At 24.8% G+C, this 16,945-nt stretch overlaps 1 protein-coding gene across 1 annotated transcript in view; it reads left to right on the top strand.

Moving 5' to 3' along the window:
- The first annotated feature begins 2,256 nt into the window (after nucleotides 1-2,256).
- The window catches only part of LOC145835569 (rho GTPase-activating protein 10-like), a 28,878-nt gene continuing 14,189 nt past the window's right edge, over nucleotides 2,257-16,945 (top strand). Inside the window, exons 1-7 of the mRNA XM_082943229.1 lie at nucleotides 2,257-2,404; nucleotides 3,893-4,019; nucleotides 5,771-5,873; nucleotides 6,346-6,475; nucleotides 9,623-9,754; nucleotides 10,852-10,923; nucleotides 12,263-12,411. Coding sequence (XP_082799355.1) covers nucleotides 2,273-2,404; nucleotides 3,893-4,019; nucleotides 5,771-5,873; nucleotides 6,346-6,475; nucleotides 9,623-9,754; nucleotides 10,852-10,923; nucleotides 12,263-12,411 — 845 coding nt within the window. The 5' untranslated portion in view covers nucleotides 2,257-2,272. The remainder of the gene's footprint in view (nucleotides 2,405-3,892; nucleotides 4,020-5,770; nucleotides 5,874-6,345; nucleotides 6,476-9,622; nucleotides 9,755-10,851; nucleotides 10,924-12,262; nucleotides 12,412-16,945) is intronic.

Raw genomic sequence — 16,945 nt, 5'->3', positions numbered from 1 at the left:
ATTTAAATATTCTTATTTAAAAACCTTTATAGAGTTTTTTATGGAAACAAAACCTAAAAGAAATTAACAAAACACCATTAGCAGCACTGTTCATCTGATAATTTAAACCATGGTTTCCCAAACTTTTTCAAAAGGCCCCCTCAAATTAAAAAAAGCTATCCCCCTCCAACAAAACTACAAATAAATGCCGAAGACATTTTTTTGCTCTTTATCATCAACTCCAAAATTTATAGTGTAAGTTTTAACTTATGGCTGTGTGGCTCCCCCTTTTACTGCTTGTGGCCCCTATATTTTCTAAATGTTTCCATAATATCTAGTATAAGTTTCAAAACTACCATAAAAAACCCTAAGACCTTTATTTATTTCTCTTCATCATCAAGACCATAATATTTAATGTAAGTAATAAGTTATGACATCATGCTCCCTCCTTTGGCCCCTTTACTGCTCATGACCCTTTAAATTTCTTTCATAGCCCCCAAGAGGGCTACTTGGCACACTTTGGAAAACCCTGACTTAAACTTTGATACTGTAAGCTTTTTGACATAGCCTAATTTTATTTTTACCACTAATTTATTTTGAATTAGTTTTTTGATTTTTATAGATATTTGTCTTGCTTTACTTAGAGTTATAATAAACTTTTGTAAAATCAGTTTTCATTTTATTATCAATCAAAAAAAAGTTGTCTGTAATTGAGTACTGAATACTACATTCAAAATATAAAGTTTTATTTTCATCAATGCATATTATATAGTATTTTTGGTTTTGAATGTGCTTTTTTACTAACTTTATTAAACCAGTTTCACTTATTTTTATTAAAAAAGCTTATAAAAAAGCCTATAAGTTTTATATAACTTATAATTTTTTAGATACAAAAAATTGTAGTTCTTTTACTATAAACTTTTTTAAGTTCAAAAATAACTCATTTCATCATACAAAACATACTATAAGTTCAAATTTCATTTTTGCAAACTTTTGGTTGACTACATTGTTTTGGACTTCAGCAGAAAATAATTGTTTATTTTGTGAGCTTTACACTATTTGGTGAGCTTATTTATTTGGTGAACTTTAAACTGGTTACTGCAAGTATTAGTTTTTATTACACACAATTTTAATAGCAAATTCATAAGTTTGTAGATGTTTTTGTAGACTGTAAATGTTACTACTATTGCTTTAATATTATTAAAATAACTTCACAAGTATTTAACTTTAGTGTAACAGTTTGTAGTTTTTTTTTACTTTTTTATGTACTGCACTTTATCTTATTGGTAGTGCTTATTTTGAGTGTTTTTATGTTGCTAAAATAGTCTAATTGTTAAAGCCATGGATTTGGAGTTCCAATATTTTTTACAATAAAAACAATCTTTGCTTGTTTTATGGTAAATTTAATAATTCATTTAAGGTATATTGTTTTTAATGGTTCTCTTTTAGAATATATAGTTAATAAATAAGTTAAAGTATTTACTTTTGCCAAGTTTTGAAAATTATTTTTATACAACAAACAAAGGGAAGTTTTGGATGGGTTAATTACTCAAAACTAAGAAAAAAGTATATCTCTAACTGCATTGTTGTAGAAGCATACTTTAAATTTGTAAGAAATTTTCTAGGCAATAATAAGACAATTATGTACTTGGAAAATAGATAAAAAAAGTCTTATGACTATAAAAAATAATTGTAAATTTTATTGTTTTTGCTAATTTTCAATAAAATAATTAAGTTAGAAATTTTAAAGTTTATTACTACTTTATTTTGTTTAAAAAAAAAGAAAATTGTCAATGTATGGAAAAGTTTCTTCAAAAACTCTCCCCCCTTTGCCCATAATTTTTTTTCCATAATAAATATTGACTCATAGTTTGCACTACAAGCTTGAAGATTTTCATTTTTGTTTAAATTTTTATCAATCTTTTTTCACAGTAAATTACAATTTTTTTTTCTCAACTGTAATTGTAAATAAGTGTTGATTTTACATAAGAACACCAGTGAAACGTAATTAAAATATATTGAACGACACAAAAAGACGCTCTTTGGTCCTAGGACCTGTTGCACAAAGAACTTTTCAATTTAAAGTTATATAAACGTCTGATAAAATAACTGAAGCACTTTTCTTTATTTATTGTAAACTAGTTTATATAAAACAGATCTCATATGTTTAGTGCTAACTTTAAATACTTTTACTTGTGCTATATAAAAATAAGTGAAGTGGTACTGCTGGTACTTTAGATTAAAACAAAACAGAAACATATGTTTTCACAGCTTTTATGTTAACATATTTGCAATGGTGCTGCAAGTTCTACAGCCGCTGGAGTTTTCAGATTGTTATTCCGACAGCCCCTGGTTCAGACAGAGCGTTCAGGAACATGAGGAGTCCATTGTCAGAACCAACAATGAAATAAAAGGTCTCATCAAGGTGAATGGAGTTTTATTGATTGTAAAGATTTTATTTTATAAATTGTATTCTAAAGGTATTTTACTTTTGTTTTACTTGAGGTGTTTACTTTGCTGTTTAAAAGAATTATGTTTTTTTATTGACAATTACCTTGTCTTTTAAATGGTTTCACAAACCTTTAAAAAATACAAATAATTAAAAATCTTTAAGGTGAAGATATTCAGAAAAATATAATTTATTATGGGAATTGCTAAAATTTTTATAGATAATTATAGAATATTTATATGTTTTAATAAGTCTTGTTTTAAAGGCAAAACTGATTAATAAAAAAAAAAAAGCAAAAGTAAAAATATTTTGAGAGTCGTTAAATACTATAAATAAAGCAAATTGATATAAAAAATTATGCTTTATTAAAATGAACTTTTTAAAGTATAGTAAAGCAGTACTTCTTTGTTTTTTGTAAAAGATAGCAAAAATAACTTTCATAGTGTTGTGTTAAAAGACACAATTTTTAATAAATATCCTAGTTAAAATGTTTTAAATTAATTTTGTGACTTCATTATCAACTTAAAATATTGAGTGAAGTTTTTAGTATAACTATTTATAATACTTGATAACAATAACTAAAAAATACTGTTTTGTTTGAGATGTAAATTTTGTAAAAAAATGCTTTTTTAGCATAAAGTGCTTCAGTAATAGATTAAGGATATGGGGGGGGGGGGTCCACTTTGATTTTTACAAGTTGATCTTATTTTAAGAGTTTTATCTGAGCTATCAGACATTTTTAACCGCTTCAAAAAATTCTATGTAATTTTTGAGTTATGAGCGTTCAAAGTCAGTGACCTCAGTAGGTTTAAACCTAATGGAAGGCTCAAACTAAAAACGCAAAAAAAAGATTGTTTCACTAAAAATCTATCTCCTCCTTTTTTTAAACAACCTTCTTCAAAATTTACAGAAAGACTATATTGAATGCAGAAATTTCTTTTAATTAAAAAAAATACCACCTATTTTTATTATTTTTATCTAAAAGTTTTATTTTTTCAATGTTTTTAAAATCGCAACATTCAAAGGTATTAAAATATAAAAAGAACTTCTGGAAGCTTGAGGTCTCTAGCTCAAAAAATTAAGGAGAAGATAGCTTTTTAGTGATTTTTCAAATTTCCAAGAAACATTCCTTATTATAAAAATGACAATATCTCAAAAGTTAAGTAAGATTTTTTTATTATATAAGAACTGGCTTGTATTTTTTCATATAAGATCCAATAATATTTTTAGTGAAAAAAAAAGTCAAACCCCCCTATGCCCTTAAACATATAGTATTTATTGATAGTTGTTTTTAATGAAAAAAGTAAAGTTTTCATATAGTAACAGTAAAAAACTTACTAAATAATTTTTCAAAGCAGAAATTTTTATTATGAAACAGACAAATATTAGACTAATATAAAAGGATGATATAACAATAAAATTTTTACATGCACCAAAAAGTTTAACAATTAATATTTTTCACAGGAAAGCAAGAACCTCGTGACGGCTTCTATGGAATATCACAAGAGACTCGATACCTTCAGTGCGAAGTTGAAGGGGTTCGAGTTCCACCGCATAGGCGAAGACATGACAGACAGAGAAGAAAGATTAAGTTAGTTTTTATTAATTTTCTTTAACATACAAGAAAGTTCTATTTGAAAAAGATTTTTTATATAAGCACTGACAAGGTCTTTGACCGAAACTTAGTTTGCATAAAAAAGTCTTGAAAGAATAAATATTATACAAGAAAAACATTAAAAATTTTCTGTATCTATGTCTATTAATGAAAATTGACAGTGAAAGCATAAGTTTGGATTGAAAGCTTAAAAAAAACAATAAGTATCTTAAAAGTTAATTAGTCAATAATCTATATAAATTTATTTGTACTTTATACTTTAATCTTTCATAGTTCAAGCTTTTTAGGGCAAATGTTAATTTTTGTAAAGTAATGCTATGAGTAATAATATGTTATGCTAGCTTATGTTTACTAGTGCAAAGTTTTTAATCTGTAAATAGTTTACACTCTGTGCTTTCTGTTTCAAATGTGTTTTGAGGTAAGTTTTTAAACTGTTTCTTTAAAAAAAAGTTTTGTAAGCTTTCATTTATCTTTAATGTTTAATTCTGAATTATGACAACCATGAATTATAAAGTAAACTATAGTAGTTATGATTCCTACAATTAAAACTTTTAAAACTGACGTACTTATATATTTCTTAGCTGTTTCAGTGGTTGTATGTAAAACTATTGTTAAACTGTTTTCTTATCACTGACTCTCATATTATTAAATAATTTAACAACAAGCGAGTTTTTATGAGTATACCAAAACCAAAAATAAAAAAGTGCAGTAAATTTTGAAAACAGTTCACATAAAAGTTTCATTGTAATTTTTAAAGATGTAATACAATTTTTTTTACTTTTTCTGAAGTAAAATTAATTAAATTGCATTAAATTTTATTTTACTATTATATATCACTTAGTAAGATTTGGTTTTAATCACTTAAATTATTTCTTAAGTTTTAATACTTTTTCATTCCTATTTTTAGATTTACTCCTAGTCTTTGTTACTAAACAAAAGTTTGTGATTTTTAATTTCTAGTTATATAATAATAGATGGTAAAAATGAAGGAAACGACTACTTAACAAAAAAAGGGTATATACATTATCTGGAACACAACAATTTTTTTCTAGTAGTTTAAATTAAAATGATAAACTTTTTTACAAAATTTATACTTTTTTTTGATAAGGTTTGATCCATTGTAAAATGCTTTTTTTTTCCTTATTTTTCAAAACAAGAATCGAGGATAATTTGTAATTATAATATATTATAAGTTTTTATAACATAACTTAATGTAATTTTTAAAATGGTATACATTAAGAATTACTTACATATAATACCATGTATACCTGGTTAAAAATTACAAATTACTTACTATTTGTATGAATTGTTTTGATTTGTGTTATATTCCTAGATCAAAGTCTGCATTGTATTTTAAATTTTTTTTTTTATAAAGTCTGTTTTCTGTGTACGTAACATTTAAAAAGTTAAATTTACAGAATATCCTTAAAAACAAATTTTTTAAGTACACAAACTTAAGAAAATCTGTTTTTTAGATTTTTACTTTAATTATAGCTTATACATTATGTATAAATCAAATTTTTATTAATCAATAAGCATAAAAACACATGATACTTATGTTTGATATTTTATATGGCAATTGTTGTGAAATGATTTACTCACATTATTTTTACTATTATTTATTTTTTTCAAGCAACAACTTCAAAAAAAACACATTAATTATTGTTTAGAACTTTACCATTTGAATAAACAGTTATGAAATTGAAATTTTAATTTTCTTTTTCCAGCAATAACACTGAACGAGTATGGCATTTTGCTCGAAGCTGTGTCAGAGAACTGGCAAGAAAAAATCGACAGCATCAAGAAAAACTTTCAGGAGCCTCTGGAAAAGTTGGTTGATATGTTTGTGTAATAGCATGTTGATGGCACATGTGTTGTTTAAAAAAAAATCCTTTCATCAAAAAAAATAGTTTTTTGGGTACTTTAGTTGCTTACTTTGTATTTGAAAACTTTATTTTAAACTTTTAAGGTTTGTGTTGTTCAAATTGAACCTTCTTTTAAATACAAAATTTATTAGGTGTTATTAATTAGCAATCACTATTTTAGGCTTGAATGTCTTATGAAATTTTGAAACTTAGTTTATATAAAAATAGAAACAGCTATTTGCACGATGTGATGCATATATCTTTAATATTTTCAAACAGAAGGTATTTTTTAAATTCATAAGGTAAAATAGAATATTTTAATTTAAGTAAAAGTAAATTTAATTTTTAAGTTGATGTTTTCTTCAAGCGTGATTGTTTTATAAGCTAACTTTTAAGTATATGATATGCTTTGATAAAAAATCAAAATCTAATCACAGCTTCAGAAAGAATGAGATCACCAACTACAAAGAGCAGAAAAAGAAGTTCGACAAATCGAGTGATCTCTATTACAAGTGTCTGCAGTCCAACTTGGCGTTGTCTCACAAGAAGAAGGAACAAGTTTTGAAGGTTTGTTTCTTATAGTTGTTAATTCAATCGAGTACTGTTGTTTAAGTCAATTAGGGTGGTTCTTGCTTTATAACAAGCAGTTGGTCAGCAAGCTTGTCTAATTTATAGATAGAATGGATAAGAATATGTAATTACTTGTGTTTTTTAAGCTTGATTACTGTTGTAATGTATTATAATAAAAAGCATTAAGCATTGCAATTGGTAGAAAAAGACCTGTTTGCAAGAAATTACATACCTGTAAAGTTTTAGGGATTTTATTTTTTGACAATAAGATTCAAAACACATCTATGCCTCTGTTAAAATAAAGTTGTTTATTCTTAATTCTATCTTTATTAGTTTCTTAAAGCTTTGCACAATATATAAATATAGTTGTGTGCACACCAGGCGTAACAAGTCTGCTTTTATTATGATGTAATTATATTCATTATACTTTTCATAAAACATCTTTTAACTTTTTATACCAACCAAAATAAACATTATTAATTAAAGATCTTCCTTCTTAGAAAAAAAAATAATAATTTTTATTATCAATTTTTTTGTAATCACTTATGCAGACTTGGATAAAAAATGAAGAAAAATATTTTAAAAAATAAATGCAAGGAAAAATAAATGATTACAAAACTGTTAAGTGCTGGCTAAAAATAGTTGTTTACTAACTTTTGTTAGTTAAAGTTATTGTTTTATATAACAAAATTATTAAGATTTTAAAAGCTCTAACACTTAAAATCATATATTTAAACTTTGTTTAGCTAAACTAACATAAGTATTGCCTGTTATATAACTAATTTACAATATATTTCTATCAACATGATGCGTTTCATACAATTCTTAAAAAAATTATTTCTTGTGCACTCAAAGTTTAGATTTGCTTAATGTCTTGTGGCTGTCTTGAATGTCAAAAGATAATTGTGATTATCACTTACAAAATGTCAGTGTCTGTGAAGTGATATTTGTGTTCATATCAGTTTGTGTAGGATTAAACAGACACTCATTAAGTTATTTTTTAGATCAAAGCATCTCTACAGTTTCAAGTAGCATCTCTACAGTTTAAGTTTTTTTATTAACTTAAAATTAACAAAACTGTTGGCAATTTTGAAAAAGCTTTTCAAAGTAAATATTTTAAATTTTCAAAAAGTTCTCATTTGTTTTATTTCTGCACTTTGGTCAAGCTTTTTTAGCTCATAAAGAAAAATTTTTAAACCGAATTTTATATTTTTATTTTACAGTGTGATAACATACAAGTCTATTGTTTAGAATACTTTCTGTAAAGTTTAATTGCCTAATACTGGATGTTTCTATTGTTTTATATATTTTCTTCAAACTTAATTTCATGCACATTACACGCTTGGTGTGGCGTCAAATATTTTCTGAACTATATTCGACTTACGGCGTAAATAAAATCAAAATGTTTAAAGCATGATTTTCACACTTCGTAAACGTTCAAAGTTGATTGAAACTTAAAGTATGACTTTAGAAAAAAAGAGTTACTTAACTTCGTGACAGCTTTTATTTTTATTTTTGTCGTGATTTTATTTGTAGTACTTTCACAAGTCTTCTACACTTTCCCTTAAAGTCGGTCACGTTTTTAAGACAAAAACAAATTACGTAATTATGAAAAAAAAGTTTAATAAAGAAATTTTAGCAAAGAAATCTGAAATGTTTTCAATAAGTAATTTTTTTTTTCAAATGCATTTCTAGTTGATAATACATAATGCAATTATCTTATTTAGTCATACTAAATATAGTTATTTTATTTAAAAATTCCAAAAGTTTTCTAAGGCTCGTACAAAAGTTTCGCGCTAAATTACAACAAGCACAATACAACAGTTCGTACAAACATATATGCCTTGTTGACATAATGCAAACTACGCATCATTAACTTTCAACTGTGATGTCACAGTAAGTTTTCAATGTGACGTCATACTAATACGGAAAATTCTAGTGGTTTTAAGTGGCCGGTCATCTCAAGAGTTGTGCGTCATAAAAAATTTCAAAGTTATAAAAATATTTGTTTGATACACCTACTGTTTTAAAGTTTGGTTCTAAGTGTTTTTTTTGAATATAACTAAAAGAGTGAATATTAATCAAACGAAAATAGATTGACTGAAATAATTTTTACGAAAATAGATAGGAAAGTTCCTTGTGAGTTTTTAAATGCTAATGACGTTATAATCGCTTTTGTTCCAGCAAAAGTCTGGTTTGTACATAGTGATTAGATAAAAAACAGTTTCTATTTTTTTTCTTACAGCAGTTAAGTAAATTTTAGACTGTGATGCCTTATGAGAGGTTTCATACAACGTTATAAATATTTTTTCTTAATTTTTTCAAACTAATTAATGTATTTATGTACAGTAAAAGTATTGTTTATGCCTAAGTTTATTATTAACAAATAATTTATATGGTAATAAAAGTTACTGTTTATTAAACATGCCTTTGTACAATGTTTATAACTAGATTTTATAATAGCTATCTTGTAAAGTTTTGCATAAAACATAACTATTTAATTTTGAACTGCAGAACACAAATATCTTTTAAAACTTTCTGATAATTTCGTTAAAGAAAATGTTTAACTTCAACTAAGTTGTTATAAAATTTAGAAATTTAAATCCAACCCATGTATTTTTTTTGTTTTTAAAGTTCTGGGGAGTACTTGTACAATTCAAGTAAGACTATTTTAGAAAATAATATATATGCGTGTAAACAACAGGGACGGGTAAAATATGCACGAAAAATTTTTGCACGAATGGTCAATTTTGCACGAGAGTAAAAAAAAAACCGACCAAGAGTAAGAGTTAGGGGTAACAGTGATATTAATAAAGATAAAGAAAATAATAACAACAATAGAAAAAGTACCAACCACGGGTAAGGGTTAGAGGTAACAAAGTTGTTTAAAAAAAAAATAACAGAAAAAAACTTTAACCCGTGCAAAAGTGTCCCTTCGTGCATTTTTAACACCTACCTATAACCAACAATGAAATTTAAACATCTTGATATATTAAGTGCATGATAGATAGTAATCAGTATAACAATAAAATTAAAATATAGCATTTTAAATAGTAAAACAAAAACTTATAAACAACTACTTGATACTCAATAGAAGTTAATTTTTAAATCAAACTATTCAAAAACTGTACAATATTCAAACAGGATCAAGACTTGGAGTTGTTAGAGACAAAAGCGAGGTTCCACAAAGAATCTCTCAACTACGTGTTTTCTCTTCAGGAAACCCAGATCACACAAAAATTAAACTTTGTCAAGCTGTTCACCACCATGATGAATGTAGTTTATAATTCTACAAAATAATAAGTTTTTGTATAATTGATTGAAATTTACACATTTTTTTAGTCAGTGTTTTCCGTTTTTTTTTTAACTGCTTTAATGTTTAACCCTTTAGTTCTGTAACTAGTATATATTACTTAAATATTATAAAAAGTTAGAACTAATATAGATAGTTCAAAGTATAAGTTATTGTTTATGTATTTTGTTATTTGAAATATTAAAAAACATAAAGTTGTTGTATAATTGATTCAAACTTAAACATTATTTTAACCATTGTTTTCCTTTTTATTTTTTTAACTGCTTTTATGTTTAACCCTTTAGTTCTATAACTAGTATATATTACTGAAATATTATAAAAAGTTAGAACTAATATAGATAGTTCAAAGTATAAGTTATTGTTTATGTTTTTTGTTATTTGAAATAATTAAAAAAACATAAAGTTGTTTTATAAATGATTCAAACTTAAACATTATTTTAACCATTGTTTTCCGTTTTATTTTTTTAACTGTTTTTATGTTTAACCCTTTAGTTCTATTCTAGTATATATTACTGAAATATTATAAAAAGTTAGAACTAATATAGATAGTTCAAAGTACAAGTTATAACAAGATTATAGACTAAAATCGTGTTTGCTTTACACTACTTTAAATTTATAAACTAGTTTTAAATTTTGTTATCGAAGCATAACAATAATAAATAACAGTTATAGAAATATCAAAGTACACATAAACTGATCACGATTTAATATCGTGTTTGTTTATATTTGTACCGATTATAAATAGTTGCGATTCGAATTATTTCTTTTTTATATAAATATTTTATTTTAAGTTTTGTTTAAATAGTTTTTTTTATGAATATAAAAGCTTGTTTATAACTTCATTATTTTTTAAGTTGAAGAAAAAGCTTTGTTGGCTTAAAAACTGAGCCTGAAAGTATGAAACAACAAAATTTATGTGCTTTGATAAAATTCCCGTTTTTTCAATTAAGTTTTTATTTGTATTATATATATTTTGTATAAAACTGCTTATACTGGCTGCCATAATACGAAAATGCGGTTACACGATACGTGAAATTTCAAACTAAATTAAACTTTTCAGAGCTTCTTCGATTTCTATGACAGTTCAAACAGGAAAATTCAAGAACACAAACCGTACATTCAACAGACCGAAGTCAGTTTATTGTAAATATGTTATTTATATTTTGGAATCATCATATGTTTTGAGGTTAATAATTTTATGTTGTTATTATTTCGTGTTTATTTTTTATAAAACAGTTTTTATTATGGTCTGATAAGTTTGTTCTATTCAAATGTTTTGATAGTTTATATGAAGGTATATTTTATATGAAATCATCAGGTTTTTTTAAGGTTTATTTCTTATAATTTTATACTTTTTAATAGATTTCCTTTATTTTATAAATAAGTTTCAAAGTCATAAGCATTGTATGCAAATTTATTCAACGTAAATTTCTTCTTACATTATAAGGTCTTTTTTATAAATTTTTATTTAATAATTTTTGTAAGTTGTTTCTAAAAGTTGTTATGTGTTTTTTTATTTAAGTGATTTACTTTAGGTTGAAGTTTTTGACTTTGTTGGAAATATTGTTTTAATTAAATCTAGTATTTTATGAACTTAGATTTTAATTATAAGACATTTGCTGCATCTAAAACATTAAAGATAAAATAATTTTTTATTTTTTGAAAAAAAAGGTACTTATCAGCTACTAATTTTTTATGTTTAAATATTGTTTAAGTATTTATCTATATTAAACTAAAAAAGGTGTTGTTAAAACTAGTTTGATAAAAACAATTGTATTGTTTTGACAAAAGCTGTTAAAAAACAATACTACAATAAAAGTTTCATACTTTGACCTTTGTTACTTTTAGCGATTAGTTATGATAAAAACAATCGAATAAACTGTAAACAGTCATTTTCATAACCATGATCAACATTAAACTTAAAACATTTTAGAAAAAAATAAATTAACGTTTTTAAACAAATAATTTATAGCATAGTAATGTTTTGTACGAATATTTTATGCGCATAGTATTTAAATTGTTTTTAAAACACCATTTTAAAGAAAATAATTTAATTTTTAAACTGATTTAAAGCAAAAGTGTAGAGCTCAGTTCAACTGTATTTAAATAGTTAATTGAAAAATAATATTTAAGCGAAAAATTAACTAATTGTCTTACACAACCTTAAATGAAAAAACTATAAATATTTGTAAAAATAAATTATTTTATTTTCTAGTATAATTTCTATATATGTTATGAAAATTTAATAGTCTAACAAAACAATTAAAAATTCGTTCATTCTAAAAGTTTAACTGTAGTTAAACAGAACCAGTTAGAAGCAACACGATAATAACAACAAGCATTAAAACTGTTTAATAAAATATTGCTTTAATTTAGTATATTTTTTATGTTTTTTAAAAGACCTTAATAATTTAGTAACATATTTAATAAACATCCAATATACAACTAATTTACAATATAAAATTAAACAGGACCAGTTAGAAGCAACGAGGGCGGAATTCAGTTCGACGAGGGAGCAGTCCCACCAGCTGATGTCCAAGATGCAGAACGATCCCAACAAGGACATGTCCAGGTGGGATCGGTGCGGATACTTGTATATCAATGACAAGAGTTCAAACAGGTTGGTTGTATTAAAAGAACATAAAAATAAAATTTGCAGGTACCTGTACATCAATGACAAGAGCAGTAATAGGTTAGTATAATATTCAGTATAATAATTATTAAAAAATACAAAAATAAATTGTAAGGATACCTGTATATTAACGACAAGAGTTCAAACAGGTTTGTTCGACAAATAAAATAAGTACTTAACAAATATATTAATTAGTTGTGTTTAGCAGTGATGGGTTGGTTTAGATAGTAAATAGTCATGTGTTATCAATGATAAAAGCAGTAATAGGTTGGTTATATTAAAAAATACAAAAATAAATTATGTGAACAATTGTATATCAACGATATGATTACTAATATGTATTGAAGTTGTTGTGTGGATACCTGTATATTAATGATAAGAGTTCAAACAGGTATCTGTTTGTTAATTGCGAAAACTTGTGTACAGTTGATAAAAGTAGAAATAATTTGATTGTAAACAAAAGTTAACATTATTATGCGGATACTTTTACAATAGTTATACAGGCTGGTACGTATTAATAAATTTTTGTTGGTAACATGTACCTTGTAGTTTATGTCAAACATCTAGTTTATAATCTTAAACATTTAATAAGTTTGTTTATTTATTTACCAACAAACATAATTTATTTGTATGTTTATAAATCACCAATGATAAGAAAGATTGTTAAAGATAAATATTCTTTTATTAAAAGCTTTTAAAAGGTGGTGTTTATTAAATGATAAACGTTATTTTGAGTTTGATTACATTTTCATTTGTTTAAAAGATATATAAATTTGTGTAAATTATATGAATACTTAGTGCGTTTACAGTAACCTCTCGCTTATTTACGCACATTGTGTCTACAGAAAAAGTGCGTAAAGATATGAGAGATCGTAAAGAAACGAGAGGTACCAAAAATACTCACTATAATGGCTGTTTTTTAATATTGCTTCTAGTTAAAAGCAGACTGGGCACTTTCCCACTTTTAACTATTTGTTTACTTAATTTATAAATATGAAATCAACAGATAAAACTATACATATATTAATAAAAAGGATTTGAATTTCTATAAAATAATAATACGAGTAGAAATAGTTTTACTATTTTAATGATAAGTAGAAATTATCTTTATTTATATGTGACATTTATATTCTTTTCTACTTAGCAAATTCAATTTATAATTAAGCATTTCTTTACAATTATAAAATGGTGTTTATTAATATATAGGGCAAGACTGCTGTATTATTTCTTTGTGTTTTAAACTCTCATTATTTTATTATACTTTTATTATTAAACACAGTCATGTTTATTTCAGAATTTTGATTTAATCTCTTATTGTTAACAAAATTTCTGATATACTGAGGTATAAATAAATGTTTATCAATTAGTCAAAGAACATAAATTTACAAAGTCTAAAGATATAGAGAGGTGTCTTAGCATTCAAAAGCATATCTTAATTCAAAAATATACATTGAACCTAATTTGTGCAATACTAAAAAAAATGAAAGTTTTTATTTTCTGAATTTTATAGAATTCTGAAATGCGTAACTAAACGAGAGTGCGTAACGTCACGAGTGCGTAAAGATCCGAGAGGTTACTGTATATATAAGTATGTGATAAGATTTCTAACAGGTGTTTTTTATGAATAAAAATGTTTAAACAGTTAAAAAAAAAACATTAGACAAGATTATAATAAAATGTAGGATTTTTAGTAAATTTTACAAATTTTTTAATTGTTTATTCTACCAAAAAAAAAGTCTTAAACAAAATGTATTTCGTTCTATAAACTTTGTTGAAAGTTGTTTATCCCGAATAACTTTTATAAAAATCAATAAGTACAAACTTAAAAACAAAGTGACATTTCTTTGGAGAGCTCCTGATTGAAGTATGATAAAAGTTGTTTTTATTTTTCTCTTTAAATACTAAAAACAAGGTGACATAAACTGTCAGTGTTACCTCAATAGGAAGACAGCTTGTTTATCTCAAAGCATTTGTGTAAAAACTTCATAACTAAGTATTTTTTCTTTGTTTTTAGCTCAACCTCAGTTGAGTAAAACTTGTTTGTTCCACGAAAAGTAAAATAATCAATTTTTATAATCAACTAAAACAAACTTTGTAAAGTGACATTTTAAATAATTCAGATAAAGCCGTTGAACTAATAAACTCTGTTTGAAAACTGTTTGTTTATTCTACAAATTTTATGCAAATCGATAAAAAATTTCATGACAAAATGACACTTATTCTAATAATTTGTTATTATTATCGAATTGTATTTATTATGAAGTTTTTGTTTTTCCTTTAAATACCCATCAAACATAAAAAACAAAAAGTCAATACAGCCTTAGTTTAAAAACTTTTTGTTCATCCTACAAATTTTATGCAAATCGATAACAATTTCATGACAAAGTGACGTTTCTTGTTCGTATTGAATTTGCATAAAACTTTTTTTCTTTGATGTGCCGCCGACAGACAAGTAAATTTGTTTGTATTGATTTGAAATGGCGCGCACAGAAATATTTAATGGGTTTAAACTCGCTTCTTTCAAAGTTGAACGTCTTTGTTCATTGTCAATCAAAATATATAAAAACAATAATTTTATACCAGTTTGAAGTACTTTACTAAACCTGGCTAACTTTTTGCTAGTTTGATAATACATACAAGTTATATTTACATTTAAAGTTTTAGGTTTTAGTTTGTTTTCTGATACTCAATAAGAACATAGCTTTTAGTTTAGTTGTTTGGTATTTAAAATGATTTAACAACTTAAGTTCTATAAAATACAAACTAAAGTTATTGACATATATACTTATATATTATAAACTAAAATTTGTATTACCTGTTACAGTAAGTCTATGTTATTATTGTTTTTGTTTTATAGCTACATTTTACTTTAAAAATGTTGACAGCAGTTTAGAGCTTTCAATAAATTTGTACAACTGTTACATTTTGCTCATTAACTAAAAATAGTCTTAGTTTGGAAGTTGAGATAGTAATTATTGATGATATATTTACTACGACCACTAAAATCCTCACTTTTTATTATATGTTCAAATATGTCCAATGTTTTTCAATGTAAATACTGTTGTATAATAGGAACTTATGAATAGAATAGAGTAATTTTTATTGTCAATTTTGGATCGAGGTTGTGTTTAGAGTGTATTATTGTAAATTTATAAAGTTTCCTTAGGTTTTTTCAAGTGCAGTTGACAAAGAACTATAAACTTAAACTATTATACGAAGTTGAGAAAATAATAACTGATTACATCTACATTGTCCACTACAAACCACAACTTTTACTATGACCACATTTTAATTTATGCCATGTTTTTTAATTTAAGTATTTTATATACTATTACAGCTACTGTTAAAAATGTTCTTGTTTTCTATTTAAATATTTTTTGATATACAACTAATGAATTATATATTTGTTTAATTTCAATATGAAAGCTACTGTATGTAATGTATTTCTTTTAGTTTGAAAAAAATAGTGCGAACAAATGAACAAGTATGTTTATTTTGATAATGATAGTGACTTGTAATAACAACCTTGTTTAAACACATATTTTAAAATCTAAAAAGTCTGCATAAATTTATGCTACTTCTTTACATTTCAATAAACAATTTGAAAAATTTATAAAGATCTAAGTGTAAACGAATTGAAATTTTGTATGACAACAGGTCAAATCTAAGTGTTTAAATCTATTTGTTTTTTATAATTATATATGAAATTCCGTTTCATTAACTTTACTTCAGATGCAAAATACCTAGCCGGGTTAACATTTAATGTATAGTTTGTGAATTCTTTTCACATAAAATAAAGTAAAATGTGAAAATTCCGAAATTATTAATAGTTACGTCTGTTCTTCATCATTTTAAACTGTGATTTTTTACACAGAAAATAATTAATTTAAGTAATGAATTTTAAAAACCCTATTTTTTTTTATTTAAAAGAACAAATTATTTTGACAAAACTTAAAAACCAAGATTTTTGTTCAAAAACTTTATCTGCTTCTACAACTTAAGTAGACTTTATAACAATTAGCTTTTACTTAATTACGTTATACTTATATCTAGATAATAAAATCTATCTCCTTTTACAGACTAGATTTTACTTAATGGAGCAAACTTTATTTAAAAAAACTACTAAATAATTAACCAAAGGTTTAATCATACCAATTCGATAATCAGACCACAAGCCTTCGGTTAAATGAGTTTTAGACTGGTGATCGAATCGGTATGATCAATATTTGTTAACTTGAGATAGTCTTACGGCATGTGGAAGTCCATGCTTCGGCTCTGTAGAATTTCGCCGATGTTTTTGTTGATCTTAACTAATTAACCGGTATAGCACTTATTAAATATGTTACAATGTTATTAATAACCAATTAAATGAAAAATATTTCCGTTTAAAGATAATCTTAGTGAGCTAAATTGTTTTGAAGTTGCAGTAAATGTAAACTAATAATGAATAATACAAAACGAATTGAGTATTTTATTACGTCAATAAAAATAAATCAAAATTCTTGCAATTTTTTTTCTTCCA

Source organism: Thalia democratica, chromosome 1 (genome assembly GCF_965202585.1).
Source record: "Thalia democratica chromosome 1, ktThaDemo2.hap1.1, whole genome shotgun sequence".
NCBI lineage: Eukaryota > Metazoa > Chordata > Thaliacea > Salpida > Salpidae > Thalia > Thalia democratica.
The sequence above is the reverse complement of the archived record's forward strand: the minus strand, read 5'-3'. Positions and strand labels throughout refer to the sequence as shown.